The sequence below is a fragment of the Dipodomys spectabilis genome, unplaced genomic scaffold (assembly GCF_019054845.1).
Source record: "Dipodomys spectabilis isolate Male_0828 unplaced genomic scaffold, ASM1905484v1 ptg000043l, whole genome shotgun sequence".
NCBI lineage: Eukaryota > Metazoa > Chordata > Mammalia > Rodentia > Heteromyidae > Dipodomys > Dipodomys spectabilis.
Genome location: NW_024870720.1, coordinates 16,580,555 through 16,601,641, shown reverse-complemented (window position 1 = coordinate 16,601,641; position 21,087 = coordinate 16,580,555). Strand labels below are relative to the sequence as shown.

Here is a 21,087-nt window from a genome sequence, read left to right as displayed (position 1 = left end):
TGAGCCACCAGTATCTGGCCCTTTTCTCTCTTTTTCAAGCCATCTTAAACTTAAATGAATCCATTCTTTGTGTAACAGAAACTCTGTGTTTTTTTTTTATTTTTTTGGGGGGGGGGGGGGTCTGGTTGTGGGGCCTGAACTCTGGGCCTGGGCGCTGTCCCTCAGCTCTTCAGCTCAAGGCTAGCGCTCTACCACTTGAGCCACAGCGCCACTTCCGGCTTTTTTCTTTTTGCTTATGTGGTGCTGAGGAATCGAACCCAGGGCCTCATGCATTGCAAGGCAAGCGCTCTACCACTGAGCCACCTTCCCAGCCCAGAAACTCTGTGTTTTATAATTGGAATTATTAGCAGCTTTAAATACTGATTTATTAGAATTCTTTTGTCTTAACATTGCTTTTCAAGATATTGCCGGGAAGTCTTGCCTGGGGAAATTGTGGAAATATCCAGACATAATGTCCGAACTCTTGACATTATTTCAAGGTCTGAAGGAAACCCAGTAGCTTTTTGTATATTTGAATATGTTTATTTTGCAAGACCAGATAGCATCTTTGAAGGTAAGGAAACTTCATTTCTTTGACTGCTAATGTAAACCTCTTATTTGCCTCAATGAAACATGGCAGTTCCTGACTCCATGTGCTCCCATGACTTTTGGGAGGCACATAATTATATATTATACATATATTAGTTATCCTGCAAATAATAAGGTCACTATTTCCTTTGAACTCTAGATCTGATTTTCTTTTAGGAATCAGGATTGATTTTTCGGACTGCATTTAGATCAGGTTTTAGATGTACCATACAATGGATCCCTAGTTTCCACTTTGTTTTATATATTGCTTTTCTTTTTAGACTCATTATGTAGAATTCTATCACTAGCCTTTTAGAATAGCCAAGTAGAAATAATCTGTTTCCTTTTTCAAACCCACCAGAGCAAATGGTTTATACAGTCAGATACCGTTGTGGTCAGCAGCTGGCAATTGAAGCTCCTGTGGATGCAGACATGGTTAGCACTGTTCCAGAATCTGCTACACCCGCTGCTCTTGGTTACGCAGCAAAGGTATTTTCTCTTAATTTATATGCAGTAAATTGCTCTCTTAGTAGAATAAGAATTCTTGGCCTATAAAGAAAAATTCATTAACTTTACTGTAAGGAGAAAAGAAGGCTTGGAGTATATTTTCTTTGCAAGAATTACTTACTAACCTTTTCATTCAATAGCAGTCTTCTGAAGACTATAAAAAACTTTACCTAAAGACTAGCATATGTTGGCCTACTCCTTTTTTTAAAATAATATGATGAATATGTAATGAGTTTAGTAGAATTACAGATTGAGCACACTTAATCCAAAATCCAAAAGTTTTGACCACCAATCTAATGCCATAAATGGAAATTTCCAATACCTAGTCATTGGCAAAACTCAGATACACTAAAAGTGATGTATAAATTACTTTGAGGTTATGTGTACAAGGAGTCTACCAATCATAAATGAATTTCATGTTTAGATTTGGCTCCCATCCCCAAGATGTCCATTGCAGATGTGAACATTGCAAAAATCTAAAAAGAATCTCATTCTACTCTCATAAAAATAGGTTAAATGGTAGGAAAAAAATTTATTCTGGTAATGGTAAATTCAGAATAACATCAAAATTTGAAGTTTCACATATTAAAGTAGCAATGAAAGCTAGAGAAGAAAATGGGAGCCTGGAAATGTCCAAATACTGCTGCTTATTGTCCATTTTTATTTCTTCTTTGCCAGTGTGGACTTCCATATGTGGAGGTGTTGTGTAAAAACCGCTACGTAGGAAGAACCTTCATTCAGCCAAACATGAGGTTAAGACAACTTGGTGTGGCAAAAAAGTTTGGAGTATTATCAGACAATTTTAAAGGCAAAAGAATTGTTCTTATAGATGACTCAATTGTAAGAGGCAATACCATCTCACCCATAATAAAATTACTTAAAGAATCTGGTGCAAAGGAGGTAAGTAACTTCTATTTGGAACACAGGAACGATAAAGCAAACCACACTATTGCTGTAAGGAGAAAGGCTTAGTGATCGTAGCCAAATTTCCTAATTTAGAACTTAATTCAGAAGTAAGCCCAGTAACTCTTCAGTTGTATAAAGGCTTGAAGGGTTGCTGAATGAGTTAATAGAAAATTTGAACATGAGCCGGGCGCTGGTGGCTCATGCCTGTAATCCTAGCTACTCAGGAGGCTGAGATCTGAGGATCGCGGTTCAAAGCCAGCCCGGGCAGGAGAGACTGTGAGACTCCTATCTCCAATAAACCACCAGAAAACCAGAAGTGGCGCTGTAGCTCAAGTGGTAGAGCGCTCGCCTTGAGCTAAAGAGCTGAGGGACAGCGCCCAGGCCCAGAGTTCAAGCCCCACGACCGACAAAAAAAAAAAAGAAAATTTGAACATGAAAATTTGTTTCTAAAAATATCAGCTGAGGGGGCTGGGAATGTGGCTTAGTGGTAGAGTGCTTGCCTTGTGTTCATGAGAGTGTGGGTTCGATTCCTCAGCATCATATAAACAGAAAAGGCCAGAAGTGGTGCTGTGGCTCAAGTGGTAGAATGCTACCCTTGAGCACAGAGAGGCTCAAGGACAGTTCCCAGGCTGTGAGTTCAAGTTACAGGACCAGCGCTCGTCCCTCCCTCCCCCCCCAAAAGGCAGCTGAGTACCAGGCACTGGTTCACACCTCTAATCCTAGCTAGTTGGGAGGCTGAGATCTGAGGATCACGGTTGGAAGCCAGCCTGGTCAGAAAAGTCTGAGACTCTTATCTCCAGAAAACTGGAAGTGACATTGTGGCTCAAAATGGTAGGAGCACTAGCTTTGAGTGAAAAAGCATAAGAGTCTCAAGGTATGAGATATGACACAAGTGGTAGAATGCCAACCTTGAGTGAAAAATTCCCTTCCTCCCTCCTTCCCTCTCTTTTTTCTTTTTTTTGCCTATACTAGGACTCAAACTCAGGGACTGGGTGCTCTCCCTTAGATTTTATATCTAAGGTTGGAGCTCTACCAGTTGAGCCACAGTTCCATTTACCATACTTAAAGTATTTTAAAATTATAACTTTTCAGCCATTTCTTTGGTGGGTAATGATTATGATCATCTCATTCTTTGAAATTCTGTCATAATTATGTAGTTAAAAACAAAGGTATTAGGGCTGGGAAGGTAGCTCAGTGGTAGAGCGCTTGCCTTGCATGCCTGAGGTCCTGGGTTCGATTCCTCAGCACCACATAAGCAAAAAGAAAAAAGCTGGAAATGGCGCTGTGGCTCAAGTGGTAGAGCACTAGCCTTGAGCTGAAGAGCTGAGGGACAGCGTCCAGGCCTAAAGTTCAGGCCCCACGACCGGACCCAAAAAACAACAACAAAAAAAAACAAAGGTATCAGTTCAGTATTTATTATAGTAAAGACATAGTACACAAAAAACAAAGAACTTAGAAATGGCTTAAATGTCTATCTTTAGAAGAATAGTTTAGCAAAATGTGGTACAAAGTAATGTAGTGGTGTGATGAAATAGGACTCAGTTATAACATTTCTTTGAAGATTAAGTTTAAAAATAATTGGAAAAAATAGTTTTTTTTTTCCCCTCTGGTTCTGGGGCTTGAACTTAGGGTCCAGGTGCTATCCCTGAGCCTGTTTGTCTTAGGGCTAGCGCTCTACCACTAGAGCCACAGCACCACTTTGAGCTTTTTTGAGTAGTTTATTGGAGATAAGAGTCTCACGAGGACTTTTCTGTCTGGGCTGGCTTTGAACCACAATCCTCAAATCTCAGCCTTCTTAGTAACTAGGATTACAGGTGTGAGCCACCTGTGCCCAGTGGAAAAATAGTTCTATAACAGTAAATAGTAGATATTTGTTACAACTTAATGGATCATAGCTCTATATTTCATATGGTAAAATAAAAGGGAGACAAAGATACAATCCAGGTGTTAACAGAATATGAAAGTAGCACTAGGAATGTAGAGTCATTAAATGAGATCTAAAGAAAGAAAACTTTTATTAATAGATGGTAAAAGAAAATGAAAATGTCATGTATTGGTCAGTGAAACAAGTTTCATAGTTTACCTTATACCTATATGTTGTTACAGTGTTGTCTGTCAGTTTTATGTTGCATAATGAATGAAAAGTTTCATATAACTATTCTGAGTGTTTGAATTTCTTTTCAAGGTACACATTCGAGTAGCTTCACCACCAATTAGATATCCATGCTTTATGGGAATAAACATTCCCACAAAAGAAGAGCTGATTGCCAACAAGCCAGAATTTGATCATCTTGCAGAATACCTAGGTAGGTATTAAAAATTGTATACAGGGCTGGGAATGTGGCTTAGTGGTAGAGTACCTGTCTAGCATGCATGAAGTCCTGGGTTCGATTCCTTAGTACCACATAAGCAGAAAAGGCCAGAAGTGGTGCCATGGCTCAAGGGGTAGAATGCTAGCCTTGAGCAAAAGAAGCTCAGGGACAGTGTCCAGACCCTGAGTACAAGCCCCAGGAGTAACAACAACAACAAAAAAAAGGTATACAATTTTGGAGGGTGCTGGTGGTTTACCTAGTTGCCCAACAGGTTGAGATCTGAGGATCTTGGTAAGCCAACCTAGACAAAAAAAGTCCATGAGACTCTTATCTCAAATTAGCTATCAAAAAAGCCAGAAGAGGGGCTGGGAAGGTGGCTCAGTGGTAGAGCGCTTGCCTTGCATGCCTGAGGCCCTGGGTTTGATTACTCAGCACCATATAAGCTGTGGCTCAAGTGGTAGAACACTAGCCTTGAGCTGAAGAGCTGAGGGACAGCACAGCGCCCAGGCCCAAGAGTTCAGGCCCCACGACCGGACCCCAAAAAAAAAAGCCAGAAGAAAGGTGGGCACTGGTGGTTCATACCTGTAATTCTGGCTACTCAAGAGGCTGAGGTCTGAGGATCACAGTTCAACGTCAGCCCAGGGAGGAACATCTGTGAGACTCTTATCTTTCAGTTAACCACCAGAAAGCCAGAAGTGAAGCTGTGGCTCAAGTGGTAGAGTGCTTGCCTTGAGCTGAAGAGTTGAGGGACAGAATCCAGGCCCAGAGTTCAAGACCCACAACCCACCAAAAAAAAGCCAGAAGTGGCACTGTGGCTCAGGTGCTAGAGCACTAGCTTTGAGTAAAAGAAGCTCAGCAACAGTGCTCAGGTCCTGAGTTCAAGTTCCAGGACTGGCACACACACACAAATTTTTATACTTGTTAATAGAAAATCTAAAACTTGCCACCTAGTGTTCAATTATATAGTTATATATATTCAGCACTTTTGAAAGACTATATCCCCACCACAGTAAATGCTCTGTTACTTCAAGGTGCAGTCCAAGTAGGAAGAAGAGGTTTGAAGGAGCTGCAGGCATATCATTAAAACATTATTTTATTATAGGCTCTAATAGAATGATTAGATATGGATGTGTTTCAAAAGTTAAAAGCTTATTGTAGACTTAATTATAAAAATGAAGTCTGGATAAGACATCTTACAAGCCTGGCACTTTATAGGCTCGGGCCTATAAATCCTAGATTCAAAGGAGGCTGAAATTTGAGGATGGTGGTAGCTAGCCTGGGCAGAAAAGTCCATGAGACTCTCATCTCTAATTAATCACAAAAAAAGCTAGAAGTGGAGCTGTGGCTTAAGTGGTAGAGTGCTAGCCTTAAGCAAGAAAAGCTCAAGGACAACACTCAGGCCCTGAATTCAAGCTCCATGACTGGCCAGAAGAAAAAAAAAGAAATCATACATTTAAAATCACAGAAAGTATAAATTATCTAAATATCACTGATTTCAGCTACTCAGTTCAATGCCACCCTACCCAGAAAAGTCTGTAGACTCTTACCTCCAATTACCTAGCAACACACCAGAAATGTAGGCATGGCTTAAATTGTTTAGTTTCATGAACCAAATGCTGAGGTAGATTGTCAGACCCTGAGTTCAAGCCCCAATACCATCACAACAAATAAAAACCAACCAATAAAAATCAAATGTTTAGTAACTGTGCTTTAGTAAGTACAAGCCAGGTTACTTTTTGCTGATATCATTCTTCTGATCATGCTTATTAAATCCTTTTAGGCTTGAAGCATTCTATGCTGTTTTAGTCATTTTACACCCTTTGTTCCCATTAAAGTATTAAAAGAGTCTAGAGTTTTCTTTTTTTTCCTCCTCTCTGACTATGGGGATTAAATTCAGAGTATTTATACATACTACCAGGTAAACACTCTGCCTACTAGTAGATTAACATCTCCAGTTCATTTTTTTTTCTTTTAACTTTTGGGTCAGGGTCTCAAGCAAGTTGTGCAGGCTTGCTTTGAACTTTTTATCTTTCTGCTTTAGCGTACTGATACTACAAACCTGTACAACTATATCTTTTTTTTTTTTTTTTTTTTTAAGAAAGGCTAAAAAGAATTTCTTTCCTGACATTATGCTATGTCAAAGTATTTGTTCCTTTTAAAGGACTCTCTCAACCTTCTGTTTCTCCCTCTTTGTCCCTGCAGGAGCAAACAGTGTTGTGTATCTGTCAGTAGAAGGACTGGTTTCATCTGTACAAGAAAAGATAAAATTTAAGCAAGAGAAAGTAAAAAAGCATGACATTAGGATTCAAGAAAATGGAAATGGTCTGGAATATTTTGAAAAGTCTGGTCATTGTACCGCTTGTCTCACTGGCAAATACCCTGTAGAACTGGAATGGTAGCTAAGAGAAAGATAACGTTACTTCCAGACAGAATGCTGGTCAAAAAGTGGTTATACATTATTTACTTAATGAGTACAAAATAAAATGCCATATGCTTAAGTTTGCCTTTAGAAGTTTTGAAGTTTTTTTCTGAAAAGGGTACCAAAGTCTTCTAATTGACCTTCTAATTGCATATGATTCCATATGCAGGACTTCTTTTATATATATATGTATGTATATGTATATATACATGCATGTATATATGCATGTATATGTATATATGTGTGTGTGTTTACATACATATATATGTCTGTGTATATGTATAAGCACTGGCTAATCTTTATCACCTGGTCAGAGAAGGCAGGTAGTTAAATGGTATTTGTCAAGTCCATGCTTAAGAGTTTTGCAAGAGGTTAAACTAGCAGTTGTGACATGGTCAGTTTAGTTAACTATATCAATTCATGTGAAGTTTGAATTCATTATAGGTGTTCAGTTCTGTCTATAGTCAAAGCTGGTTTCTCTATCTGCCTTATTCCCCCCACCATTATTTTAGGGAATTAGCATACGATGGAAAGTTGGGAGGCTGACGCAGGAAAATCTTGAGTTCAAAGACAGTCTTTAAGACCCTGTCAAAAAGAAAAGTCTGTGCCTCAATATCCCATCTATACAATGAGATACTTATTGTAGTGAATAAGAATGCATCATTTTAGGATACTGCATCAGCAGCAGCTTTTGAAAAGCTAGTGATCGTTAGCTTCTTTGAATTGAGTTTGCAATGGAGATTACATTATGATGAAATGTACAGTTGGACAGATTACTATGTCTCTTTGAAATGCCCTAAGATGGTTGTACAGATTTGTTTATAGAGAACATTTTGCCATACTTGACTAGAAAAGGTGATCTACATTTAGTGCCCTAACAACATAAGCCTAGCAAGTAAATTTGAGATAAATAGCAAAGTTTTAAATTCCAGCAATTAGTCTTAATTTGATTCAGAATGTGCTTCTTAAATCCAGTTTTTTATCATTTGCAAGACTATATACCTGTGTATGTATTATAAACACATAATGATTGAAATTAAGTTATTAAATGGAAATGTGGGCCAATTTTAAGATTAAGGAGACAGCCACTTTCTGGAAGCATCAAAAGTGTTTGTTCCTATGGTATATTACCACAATTTAGTGTATATAGTTTACAGATCCATTTAGAAATTTAATATTTATTAATAACTGATATAATTCTTTTTTGATTTGTAGTTTCACATGGTATATTTTAGCAGCTTAAGAGACATGCTGATAGTTCTTTAGGATTATGTGCATCAGTGGCTCAGATAACCCTGCAACAGAGACACAAGCAAAATGACATTTCTGGGACCATTTCAGCATGTATAGCCTCTTGTCTTAATGTATTCCCCATGCAGTATAGAGATAAGAGCTGTGTGTCAGTTATGAAATAGCCTTTATTAAATTTGATTTTTTAAAAACAAGAGACTCAGGGACAGAACTAAGCCAAAAAATCTCTGATTTAACATCATGTTTTCCATAATGTTTAACATCATGTTTTCCATAATGTTTATTTTGTTGTGTTGGGATGTTTTATAAAAGAAAATAATGCTGTGACAGTTTGGTAATTCTACAGGTTTCTTAATATTTCCCCACCCAGTCCTTCATTTCACGTTTCTGAAGTGTGAATTAAATTACTGATTTTTTTAAAAAATGAGTTTTAAGTGATAACTGCTTTAAATTTATATAAATAGAATATTGTGAACTGCCGAGAAGATGAGAAATTGTTTTCACAGGATTTGTATTATAAACTTAAGTAAACCTTTGTTACCTCTTTGTGATCTGCTGGTGACAAATATATGTTATAAATATGTTTACATATGGTGTACTGTTTTTTTTAATAGTTATAGTTCATTATGGTATAAACAGTATAAAGACAACATCCAGGCTCCCCATACTTAGTACCTAGTAGTCAGATCTTATTTCCCTAATCCAGACATTTCAATAAATACACCATCTATTACGAGTTCAGTAAAAGTTCTGGTTGAGTACAGGGGTCAAATAAAGTAATTACAAAATGCAATGCCAAGTAAGTACTATTGTAGAAACATCCTTTGGAAATATGGGGTAACTGAGATTTAGATTTTCAGTGTATATGTGTTGAAGTGGTTTTAAAATCAAAATAAAATAGGTAAGTGGATAAAATTGGACATAATAAATGGATGTTAGAAATTAGTGGGGAAGGTTGAATAGGTGGAACTTAGGGTTTTTAGGGTCTTGAAACTACGCTGTGCATGGTTCTCTCATAGCTTTAAGAAATGTGTCACATTGCTGAAGGCACTTGGCAGTGGTCAGGATTATGTGTGGGCAAGAGCACATGGGAAGTCTGTACCCTCTGCTCAGTTTTTCTGCTAACCTAAAACTGCTCTTTCATTCATTCATTCATCCATTGAAGCCCTGAGGCTTAAACTCGAGGTCTTCCCCTTCCCATCCCATCTTCCCCCACCCCCCCACTCCACCCTCCTTTCTGCCCCCCCCCCCCCACCAAAGTTGTAAAGTTCGTTTTCGACATAGCAACTTGTACCTTGTACTTCTCATTGTTGCAATGGGTCCACCTGTATCCCTATTTAAACAATTTGTTTTTTCCCTTTCCCTCCACAAATTATAACAACATCAAATACAATGAAAGCAGGGATTATACCAGGGGAGAGGGACATACAAAGCAACAAAGATCATTTGACTTTTTCACTCAAGGCTACTACTCTGTCTACTGAACTACAGCTCCACTTCTTACTTTTTGGTGGTTAATTGGAAATAAGAGTCACAGGCTATCTAAGAACCATGATCCTGAGATCTCAGCCTCCTGAGCCACCAGTGTCTGACGCTTTTTTAAATAATAAAAAGATTCTAGATCACATCTTTTAACAACATAAAAAGAAAATAATACATTTAATATATTAAACATAGTTAGGAATCTGTCCACCTTTAAACCCTTAGTGTATATTTTAAGTAATTGTTTCACTAGTATGTATTAGGCATCGGTTTTCATGGCCTAGGAAAACAAGTTATACATTTCTCAGACAGTTTGCAATGTGAATCTATTTTTTTTTTTTTTTGGTCAGTTGTGGGGCTTGAACTCTGGGCCTGGGTGCTTTTTCCTGCAGTCTCCAGTTCAAGGTCAGTGCTCTACCACTTTAGCCACAGCACCACTTCTGGTTTTCTGGTGGTTAATTGGTGATAAGAGTCTCATGGACTTTTCTGCCCCTGCTGGCTGTGAACTGTAATTCTCAGATCTCAGCCTCCTCAGTAGATAGGATTACAGGCGTGAGCCACTGAATCTACGTTTTTGTGTGCAAAATTTATTGTATAGCTGAGAAGTTTTGGGACATCAGGAATCAAGGCTTTAACCTTTTTGGAATCTCCCACAGAATAATCTATGATGTTGAACTTTAGGTACTTTGGGAAAATTACTTCACAAAGGAAATTTCAAGTGTTCTTCCTTAATCTGAATTTGTTTACTGAAAACTGGCTTTTTTGGCCCTATTGTTGACATACTAATAGACACTGACAGATGTGATAGTTGTTTTAGCCATCTACTAGGTTGGATTATGGGGCTCAGTAGTTCGTCTTTAAGAGCAGAAAGTTCTCAGTTGAAGGTTTTAAGACTGAGGGTTTTGGAAGATGGAATGAATCATGAAGACTGTAAGTAGAAACGTTGCCTGAGTTTCTGCCCTGTTGGTCTGTAGAATAGAACTCAAGGCTATAAACTCAACTTTTACCTAAACGAACCTGTTATCCTGCCCTGTAGATATCATATCTAGCAACCCTTACAATTGTGAGTCAAGTTCTTAAGACCAATCTGTTATTTGTTTTCTTCTGATATACTAAAGGTTCTGTTTTTCTGAAGAATGTCTAATATAGTAGCTCTTCTCTTGCAAATAACTGTCTTCCTTTACCCTTCCATTTTACTTCTACAGTCGACTGTCAAAATACATATATGGATGAACCCAACAATTTTCATTCCTTTCTCTTGAGCAACTAAACACTGTTAGAATAAATTACACAGTGTACCATTATCCCAGTTGTGGTATGTGCTAATACAAATGCACCTAACAACTACCTAATCTTGTTTGGGAATAAGGTTAAGGAATTTCAAAATACTTCTGCAAAACAAATCGAATTGTTTGAAGGAAATGGTGATTTTGATTCCTGAGAGATGAGTACATAATTGGGTAAAAAGAAGCTGTGAAATGAGTAAAAGTGCCAGTCGATCAAGGTGTAGAGGTGGGCATTTAGTCCGTGGAAATTCCAATGTAAATGGAATGGAAAAGAGTAAGAGGACAGGAAACGGGTTGATATATGTATTATTGCTAGGGAAAGACTACATATAAAAAGCCAGTAAGATCATGCTACTCTATTCACTGCAATAGAAGAGATCTGTGTCAAAGAAATAATTACTCATGGCAGAGACAGTAGCACTAATTAGACGTTCAAGCACTCAGGATGATGAGGCAATAGGATCATGAGCTTGAGGCCAGTTTGTGAGCTAAACAGAGAGACCCTGTCAAAAAAATAAATGAAAAAGTGAGTATTGGTGGCTCAGGTTTGTAATCCTATCTACTCAGAAGGCTGAGATCTTAGGATCATGATTAGAAACCAGCCTAGGCAGAAAAAACTGAAGCAGATCTCTTAGTTAACCACCAAAAGCAGTAGGCGAGCTGTACTTCCAAGTGGGAGAGTGCTAGCCTTGAGCAAAACTCAGGGACAATGCCCAGGCCCCATGTTCAAGTGCCAAGACCAACACAAACATGAATGAATGAAGTAGTAATACACCAACTTCCTGAAAGTAAAACTTACCCTGAGAGGCCATTGCTTCATGGATGAACCAGTTTTGCATGCCACTACATCACACATCGGTGGTGAAGGTGGGTCTAGATGGATGTATGCATACATGCATAGTAGGAGAGTGATCTACTTTTAGAGTAAGTGGGAACAAGTTTGCTCTTTTCATGGGGTAGATTTCTCTTCAACTCTGATTAATGTCCCCTGAAAAACTGAAAAGTGACCTGGATAAACAGTTGTTGGGACTTTGCATTCTTGGCAAAACTAGCAAGTATGTTCAGGGACACAACCTGTGACACAGGGCCTCTCAAAATTACACTGGGCTTGTTGGGATAGCGGTAAGAAGAGGATTCATAACTTTAAAGGGCTTGAAGATATGCAACTCTGGAGAAGGGGTGTTTTCAAGCCCTAGGGAGATATTTTCAGCCAGAGAACCAGCCAAAACATGGTTGTAGAAATATGATAAGGAGTTGGTATGTTCAAAAGCCTTTCTGGCATTTCATTATGGTCAGAACTTAATTAACAGGTGTGGCAATGGAGAAGGTGGGGGTATGGTAGTACTAGCTTGATGTGAGACATAAGGCTAGAAATAAAATGAACTATTTTAATAAAGGTATTTAACTAAACCTATTTTAATAAAGGTATTTAACTAAACCTGACTAATCATCTTGAGCAATAAACCATCATGAATGCTAGCCCTGGTTGTATTTTCTGCAGTTAACTATAGACAAAACCTCATTAGAGCTATATGTAGTGTTACAACCCAGTCCCTGGTGCCATCAGGGCTAGTAATGTGCCTTAATATTGGCTCCAGATAAGCCAGGTATGTTCCAGCCTGAAAAAAGTCACTTTTTGGTTTTGGGGTGTGTGTGTGTGTGTGTGTGTGTGTGCCTGCTGCACTGCTGTCACTCTACCATTTGAGGGGTGTGTGTGTGTGTGTGTGTGTGTGTGTGTTTGCTAGTACTCATGGCCTTGTACTTGTTGGCCTGTTGCACTGCTGTCACTCTACCATTTGAGTCATGTACCTAGCTTGATTTTAGAGTCTAATCAACCTTTCTACCTGCGCTGACATTGAACTGCAATCCTTTGGATCTTAGCCCTTGAGTAACTAGGATTACAGGTGTGATTCTGCCTGAATGAAGGCCCATTTGTCCTAACGGTTATATAAGCCTTCCCAGTTCACAAAGATCCACTGGACACTATGCTTTTATCAGTAAGTCTCCATCTGCCTACCTTTTCTTCAATCTCAGGGCACCTGTTATTCCAGCACACTTGTTTACCTTTCTAAAAAAGGTTGACTATAAGCTGGGTGTGGTAGTACATATATGACATCTCAGATTTGGGAGTCTGAGGCAGGAGGATCTCATCTTAAAAGCCAGTCTAAACTATATAGGGAGACCTGTGTCCAAAAAATGGTTAATGATGCTGACAATGAGAACTACCTAAAGCTTCTTATTCTTGGAGAGTGCCATGAAGGATATGACTTTGATTAGTCTTGATTACCAAATCAAAATGTATAATCCACAAATGTCTATATATGTGTTCTTTTTTTTTTATTTTTGGTCAGTCGTGGAGCTTGAACTCTGGGCCTGGTCTCTGTCCCTGAGCTCTTCAGCTCAAGGCCAGTGCTCTACCACTTGAGCTACAGCACCACTTCTGGTTTTCTGGTGATTTATTGGAGATATGATTCTCACGGACTTTCCTGCCTGGGCTGGCTTTGAACTGCGTGATCCTCAGATTTCAGCCTCTTGAGTAGCTAGGATTAAATGTGAGAGCCACTGGTGCCCAGCTTGTGTTCACTTTTTTAAGGCCAGATTTATATATGTATGTATTTATAGGCTGGGGATCAAGCTCAGGCTTTCTTTATTCTTGGCCAATGCTGTACCACTGAGGAGCTACATCCCGGCATCTTGTAAAGGGATTTTTAAAGTAGTAATCATTCAAAAAGGATAATAGAAAGGAAGTTCTAGGCCGGATGTCCATAATCCTTGCTACTCAGGAAGCTGAGAGTTGAGGACCATGGGCAGAAAAGTCACCATGAGACTATCCCCAACTAACGACTCAAAAACTGGAAGTGGTGCTGTGGCTCAAGTAATAGAGGGCTAAACTTGAACATAGAGGCTCAGGGATAGGGCCCATGTCCTGAGTTCAAGAACCACAACCAACCCAAAACAAAAAAAAAAAAAAAAAACGGTTCTAGAACCAGGTAACCAACTATTTCTAACCAGTCACATGCAAATTCAAGTCAATGCTAGAGAGGATTAAATATAAGTATATTACAAAACTCCCTTAAAAACTTATCAAATGAGCATCTGGGAGTCAGGATGAAAAACAGCTAAAAAGATTGAAAAGTTTATTAAGAAATGAGTTTTCTTTTACAAAAAAAAAAGGCCATGCAGGTTTGAGGAGCCCTGGGCATGCTACTCTGAGGGAAAATACTTTTGCCAACTGGCAGTATTTCTTGCTTGGACCTCTGGTGTGGTTTCTGGTCACCAATAAATATTCCTCTTATGTTTTTTTCAAGTCTAGTCCATGGTGCCCTTACCTCTCACTCCAAGAAAACAAGCAAAAAACCCAATCTTTTTCCCCCTGCTGGGCGGGTACCAACACACTGTAATAAATATAAAATAATACTGGAGTAATTTCACACTGTAGTAATTAACAGGTCTAAAGCTCTCACAAATCATTTGGAAATCTGTTCAGGTGGGTGGATTAGGGAAATGTCCATCTCAAGCCTGTTTTGTTTTGTCAGGGGTCCTACTAAAAAGCTTCAGATTTTCTCAGTTATCATTTCCAAGCATCTCCAATGAGAATATCAACTTCATCATGACAGGGACTTCTATTCTTGTTACCACCTGCCATTGGAGTCCCCATCAATCCTGGGCAGGCCCACAGACCATGGTCAGTCCCCCTTGTATTTTGCAATGATGTCCTCACACCAACCTTAGATTTTTGCAGCCTCACTTTCTGATCGAGATGACTGCAACTTTTAACATTCAAGAACCTTGCCCAGCCGGGCGTTAGCGGCTCATACCTGCAAACCCTAGCTGTTTAGGAAGCTGAGATCTGATTCTCACGGTTCGAAGCCAGCTCAGGCAGGAAAGTCCACAAGATTCTATCTCTACTAAACCACCAGAAAGGCAGACGTGGATCAAAGTGGGAGAATACTAGCCTCGAAGAAAAAATAAGAAAGAGCTCAAGGACAGCTCTCGGGTCCCAAATTCAAGCCCCACGGCCGACGAAAAAAGAAGAATCTTGCCTAGAATTTCTGGCACGCCTGAAAGGTTACGGCTCCCAGCCGGCCAGCTCCAAAACCCAGGCAAACCATTTCTGGCTCTGCAATCCAATCCAATCCAGTCCAATCAGGACGCCCTGGGAAAGGGGGCGGGGCAACAGCCCTGGGTCGCGGGCGTGACGTCATCGAGGCGACGCGGAAAATTGACGTGCGGAGCTGCGCGGCGGGCTGGCTTTACGGCTGCCGGGAGATGGCTGCTCCCGCGTGGGAATGGTCCAGGCTATGGTAGAGGCCAAGGTGTAGTTTGGTCGGGCCGCCCCGCCTCCTGGTCATTTACGGGTGTCGTGGCGGCACGCGGGGTGGTGAGATGGAGGTGGAATGGGGGAGGCATTGGCGGGCTCTTGCTGAGCTGCGAGAGCACTTCGGGGCCTAGGACTTGGATCTGTGGAGCCCGGTGAGCTAGTGCGAGCGAGCTGCCGACCGACCTGCGTGAGCTCGGGGGCCACCGCTTCCCATTCCGCACCCTCCGTAGTGTGGACTTGCACGAATGTTTGAAGCTGTACAGTGCATTCGTTACTCTTAAACTTAGTTGCACAAATTAACATGCAGGCGGAAAAAAGGAAAATAAAGCCCTTAGATTACTTACCCAGTAACCTAGTGAGGAACCCTTCCACCCCCCCCCCAAAAAAAGCAGCTTCTCGAGTTATAATGTAAAATAACTTGAATTTGATACTATTACACATGTAATATACTTACTAGTCTTTCCTTTCTCGTTCCTAAAAGGTCCCCAAATGTCTGGGCATCGAATGAGTGGAGTATTCATAGGAGTCTGTGTATTCATGATTCGATGAATGAAAAACCTGAGATTGGGTTTTGCCACTGAGAACATGGAAGTTAAAAACAGTTCTTGTATAGATATGTATGGTGAGTGTTATAATTTGCCATAAGCTGTCGTTTTCTTAACTATTTTCTAAGCCTAGTGCAGTGATTTTAAGTAGTCTGATAATCAGATCTCTCTCTTCTGGAGAAATCGACTGTTGTGCACATTAAGTATGTCAGTATATTACATTAGATAGTATAGGCAATTTGGTGCTCATGTGCTCTGGAGAGAGCAGAAGGTACCTCTCACCAATTTTACATTGCAAAGTAGGCTCCCTCCTGTAATTGTAGTGTATGTTATGATTCTTACACTTATATAATGATTGTGTGTCTGCAGAAAGCTTGAATTAAATCTTGGAACAAGTTAATATTTGAAGGAATATTATAAGTTTTAGTACAAAAATAAAAGTCTATTTTAAGCTTTGTATTTGGAAATTAAGGCATTATCAAAATTTAGGGTTTTAACCATTATTGGTTCACTTTTCTTGATTTAAGAATGTTTTATTCTCTCAGTGGTGTTAACATGAATGAAAGTTTATTTTGGAACAGAAAGGAAATCACTTTATGAACAAATAAAAAACTTAAATAATGGAAAATAGGATGTTTGATAAATCTTATTTGCTGTGAAATATGGAAAATAGAGTTCAGAGGAAGAGTTGCTTTTACCTTCAAAGAAACACTAGTAATTGTGAGGATTTTTTAAAAAATTTTATTTTTGCCTGGGAAGGTGGCTCAGTGGTAGAGCGCTTGCCTTGCATGCCTGAGGCCCTGGGTTCGATTCCTCAGCACCACATAAGCAAAAAGAAAAAAGCCAGAAGTGGTGCTGTGGCTCAAGTGGTAGAGCGCTAGCCTTGAGCTGAAGAGCTGAGGGACAGCGCCCAAGCCCAGAGTTCAGGCCTCACGACTGGACACGAGAAAAAAAAATTTTTTTTATTATTTAATTTTAGTCAGTCGTGGGGCCTGAACTCTGGCTCTGGGCCAGGGCGCTGTTGCTCAGCTTTTCAGCCCAAAGCTAGCATTCTACCACTTGAGCCAGAGCACTACTTTGGCTTTTTCTGTTTATATGGTGCTGAGGAATCAAACCCAGGGCCTCATGCAGTTCCTACTTTTTAAACTTTTATGTCATCATTTGAGATCCTAAATATGGTACTAGAAGTTAATACTGCATTACTATATATCAATACAGTATTTTCTGGGCTTCACAAAGCAGATTATACAAAATATTAAAATATTTAAAATAATACTCCATCAAAGAAAGAGTAAGGGTTAAAAAAATCCTCACAGCTGGGTGCCAGTGGCTTATGCCATAATCCTAGCTATTCAGGAGGCTAAGATCTGAGGATCATGGTTCAAAGCCAGCCCGGGCAGGAAAGTCTGTGAGGCTCTTCAATAAATCACCAGAAAACCAGAAGTGGCATTGTGGCTGAAGTGGTAGAGCCTTAGCAATGAACTGAAGAGCTCAGAGACAGTGCCCAGGCCCAGAGTTCAAATCCCACGACTGACAAAAATAAAATAGGGGCTGGAAAGGTGGCTTAGTGGTAGAGTGCTTGCTTTGCATGCCTGAGGCTCTGCGTTGTATTCCTCAGCAGCAAAATCCAGAAGTGGCGCTGTGGTTCAAGTGATAGGGTACTAGCCTTGAGCTGAAGAGCTCAAGGGACAGTGCCCAGGCCCAGAGCCAGAGTTCAGGCCCCACGACTGACCTCATGACCAACCAGGAAAAAAAAAAAAAAACCCAAAAGAGGAACTATGAAGAGCCTGCTTCTTAAAAATAAAAATAGCTATATTGATAAATAAAAATTTTATAAATAGGTCTAAAACTGGATGGATGTAGTAGTGTGAGGTTTTTCTCTTTATCCAAGATTGATTTTGGGATTGAGGGTGTAGCTTAGTAAAGTGTTTGCTAGCAGGCATAAGGTTCTGTTTAGTCCTCAACACTAAAAAAAAAAAAAAAGACTTTCACTTACTTTCTACAGTGATGTAAAAGAAGAATTTTATTTGCATTAATTATTTTAAGATTGCCATTTAAAAGTTTGATTAATCTCTAACAGTAACTGAAGGAACATTTTGAAAACATTTGTTTAAATTTGGTTTTATTGGGAGTTTGGGAGGGAAAAAAACTGGAAGAAAATGAGGGAAGAGGTGACACTTTTCAAAAAGAAATGTACTCATTACCTGACTTATGTAACTGTACACCTCTGTACATCACTTTTACAATAAAAATATTAAAATTGGAGATGAAAAAATTTGGTTTTATTAGTTAATTTAACCAATTGGAAAAGAAGTCTACATTTTTTCCTGTTTCATTCTTATTTATGTGTATAACATCTCTTCAAAAGAAAAGCTGAGGGGCTGGGAAGGAGGCTCAGTGGTAGAGCGCTTGCCTTGCATGCATGATGCCCTGGGTTCAATTCCTGAGCACCACATAAGCAGGAAAAAAAAAAAGCTGGAAGTGGTGCTGTGGCTCAAGTGGTAGAGTGCTAGCCTTGAGCTTAAGAGCTGAGGAACAGTGCCCAGGCCCAGAGTTCAGGCCCCACAACCGGACCCTCCCCCCCCCCCCCAAAAAAAAGAAAAGCTGATCTCTGATATAGTGTTAGTTTAACTGTATAAGATTAATTTTCAGTCTCATTATTCTCAACACTTACCATGCACATTTCCTAAGTCCAAAGCTTCTTTAATTATGTATCTTGGATATCGCTTTTTGTTTGTTTGGTTGGTTGGTTTTTTGGCTGTGCTGGGTTATGAACTCAGCAACTTATGCTCGTTAAACCTCTGAGCCAGACTTCCAGCCTTTTTTGTTTGTTTGCTTATTTTGTGGTGCAAGGGATCAAACCCAGGACCTCAAGTGCTGGGCAAGTACTCTTACCATAATTTACAGTCTGGTCCAGTGATAGTTCTTTTTGAGAGGAGCAATTACAGAGATATTTCTTCCTCTCTCCTGCAATCTCTAAAACTCATCCTATTCCTTGCCTTTTTCTGTGCATATAGAATTCTCTGACATTGATTGTTTCGATGAACTTCAGTAAAATGACTCTTCAGGACTTGGTGCATCAAGCTGCCTCCCTTTATTTGGACAAAGTGGCTGTATGTTTTGATGAATGTAACAACCAGCCTCCAATTTATTATACCTATAAGACTGTGGTTAATACTGCTTCAGAACTGTCCAATTTTCTTCTTTCACACTGTGATTTTCAAGGAATTCAAGAAATTGGTCTCTACTGTGAACCTGGGATAAACTTACCCTCCTGGATATTAGGGTAATTTTTTAATAAATTTAATATTGATATTACTCTAAGATGTAACTAGTAATACATAGAGCACATTGCAAATTTTTGTTCTACTTACTATCATAGTTTTTATTTGTTGTTGAGGTACTAGGGATGGAGCCCAGGGCATCTTATGTTTTAGGCAACTGCTTTACCACTTAGGTATTGGATTTTTCTGTACTGTACTGCTTATTCAGTTTTTGCTGGGCTTAAACTCAGGGCCTGGGCTCTGTCCCTCAGACTTTCTGTACTCAAGGCTAGTGCTCTACCACTTGAGCCACAGTGCCAATTCTGGCTTTTTCTGAGTATTTATTGGAGATAAGAGTCTCATAGACTTTTCCTCCCCAGGCTGGCTTTGAACTGTGATCCTCAGATCTCAGCCTCCTGAGTAGCTTGTATTACAGGATTGAGCCATCAGTGCCCAGCTGCTTATTCAGTCTTAAAGAGGCTCAAGGAGTTCACATTTTCCTAGTATTATTTTTATCCATATAAATTAATCTGAGCTTATTTAGGAGAAATTAAAAGGTTTTTCTAATAGAATATTTAAATATGTCCAAAATATCTGGGCTTCATTTATCTGTCAAAGAGAAAGAGATATAACAGTTTACAACAATTTGTTGTTAGAGCAAATAAAACAATTTCAGAAATAATGTGACTTGTTTTATTCCACCATTGAGGTTTTAGGTGTGTAGGTAGTCAGTGAATGAATGAGAATATTAAATGATTAGTCCATTAAATGTGAAAAGTGAGGTATCAGTATGTAGCAGCGTAGTAGCACACTTGCTCTGAATTCCATCCTCAGCAATCCTTCCACCCCCAAAATGAAATATGAATCTATTGAAAGACACTTATTCAAAGAAGTATTGTGTATATGTATGTGTTCTGGTACTGGGGCTTGAACTTAGGGCCTTAAGCTCTTACTCAACTTTTTCCATCAAAGTTGATGATCTACCACTTCAGCCATACCTCCATTTCTGGCATTTTGCTGGTTAATGAGTCCCTTGATTATATCTTCCTGGGCTCATTTCAAACCGTGATCCTCAGATTTCAGCTTCTTGAGTATGTGTGAACCACTAGTGCCCTGTGGAATGATGGTTTTTGTTTTTTTGGGTTTTTTTTGGTCGGTTGTGGGGCTTGAACTCTGGGCTTGGGCGCTGTCCCTGCGCTCTTCAGCTCAAGGTGAGCACTTTACTGTTTGAGACACAGCACTGCTTCTGGTTTTCGAGTAGTTGATTGGAGATAAGAATTTCACAGACTTTCCTGACCAGGCTGGCTTTGAACCATGATCCTCAGATCTCAGCCTCCTGAATAGCTAGGATTACAAGTGTGAGCCACCGGCGCCCGGCTTGGAATGATATTTAATCATTTAAATTGCTAATAGATTATCCTCTTAGAGTGATTTTTTTTTAATATTCTTGGGTATTGTAAGTAAATAAGGGCTTCCAAAGAATTACAGAGGTTGATATTTGTCTCATATGTCTTAGTAGATTAATATGTAAGCTGACGAATGTTACAAGGTTTTCTCATTCAATCACTTGACCAAAAAGTTTATGTGCAATGATTTGTTTTACCTGTTTTGTTTTGTTTTGTTTTGTATCTGTATTGGGATTGAACTCCAGGCCTCACCATTCTTCCCTTAGCTTTATTGCCAGAGCCTGGTGTTATATCAGTTGAGTTACACCTTTACTTTTTGGGTTTTTTTTGCTAGTTATTTGGAGGTAAGAGTCTTCTGGACTTACTTTACTAGGCTGGCTTTGAACCATGTTTCTCAGATTTTAGCCTCCTGAGTAGCTAGGATTTCAGGCATGAGACATCAACCCCTGGCCTTCAAAGTATTTTTGCTTAAAGTGACTTCCTGATCCTTGATTTTTTTAATGTAAGTGTTACTACATACAAAAATTAAAAGGTGGCTTTTTATCCCCTCATTACATTATTCTGATTGATAAAATACACTTTTTTTTAGTAAGTTTCCTATGAATGTTTAGCTTCTTTAGTGTTATCTTGTATAGACACATGAAGAAATTAGATTCTGTTTTCTGTTTGGTGGCCAGTTAATCAAGCTACTATGCTGTAATACCTGTACTTTAAAAAAAACTCATATGCTTATATGAAGTGATAATAACTTACTAAAGAATTTTATACTATTTCAGATTCTCATTAAGAGCAAGATGAAGCTAGGTACTGGTGGCTTATGCC

The 21,087-nt window shown here is 39.3% G+C and overlaps 2 protein-coding genes across 6 annotated transcripts in view; both read left to right on the top strand.

The window, feature by feature from the left end:
• The window catches only part of Ppat (phosphoribosyl pyrophosphate amidotransferase), a 42,061-nt gene extending 33,512 nt beyond the window's left edge, over positions 1 to 8,549 (top strand). The window contains exons 7-11 of the mRNA XM_042678077.1: positions 402 to 553; positions 929 to 1,056; positions 1,753 to 1,974; positions 4,166 to 4,286; positions 6,495 to 8,549. Of these exons, the coding sequence (XP_042534011.1) occupies positions 402 to 553; positions 929 to 1,056; positions 1,753 to 1,974; positions 4,166 to 4,286; positions 6,495 to 6,691 (820 nt within the window). The 3' untranslated portion in view covers positions 6,692 to 8,549. The remainder of the gene's footprint in view (positions 1 to 401; positions 554 to 928; positions 1,057 to 1,752; positions 1,975 to 4,165; positions 4,287 to 6,494) is intronic.
• A 6,432-nt stretch (positions 8,550 to 14,981) lies between these two features.
• Aasdh (aminoadipate-semialdehyde dehydrogenase) overlaps positions 14,982 to 21,087 on the top strand; it is a 42,176-nt gene continuing 36,070 nt past the window's right edge. The window contains exons 1-3 of one of the 5 annotated variants that reach the window (XM_042678308.1): positions 14,982 to 15,046; positions 15,533 to 15,673; positions 18,614 to 18,882. In XM_042678308.1, coding sequence (XP_042534242.1) covers positions 15,671 to 15,673; positions 18,614 to 18,882 — 272 coding nt within the window. In that variant the 5' untranslated portion in view covers positions 14,982 to 15,046; positions 15,533 to 15,670. Of the gene's footprint in view, positions 15,049 to 15,215; positions 15,239 to 15,532; positions 15,674 to 18,613; positions 18,883 to 21,087 lie in introns of those variants that run through there. The other 4 variants (XM_042678306.1, XM_042678304.1, XM_042678305.1 and 1 more) reach the window with 4 other exon arrangements.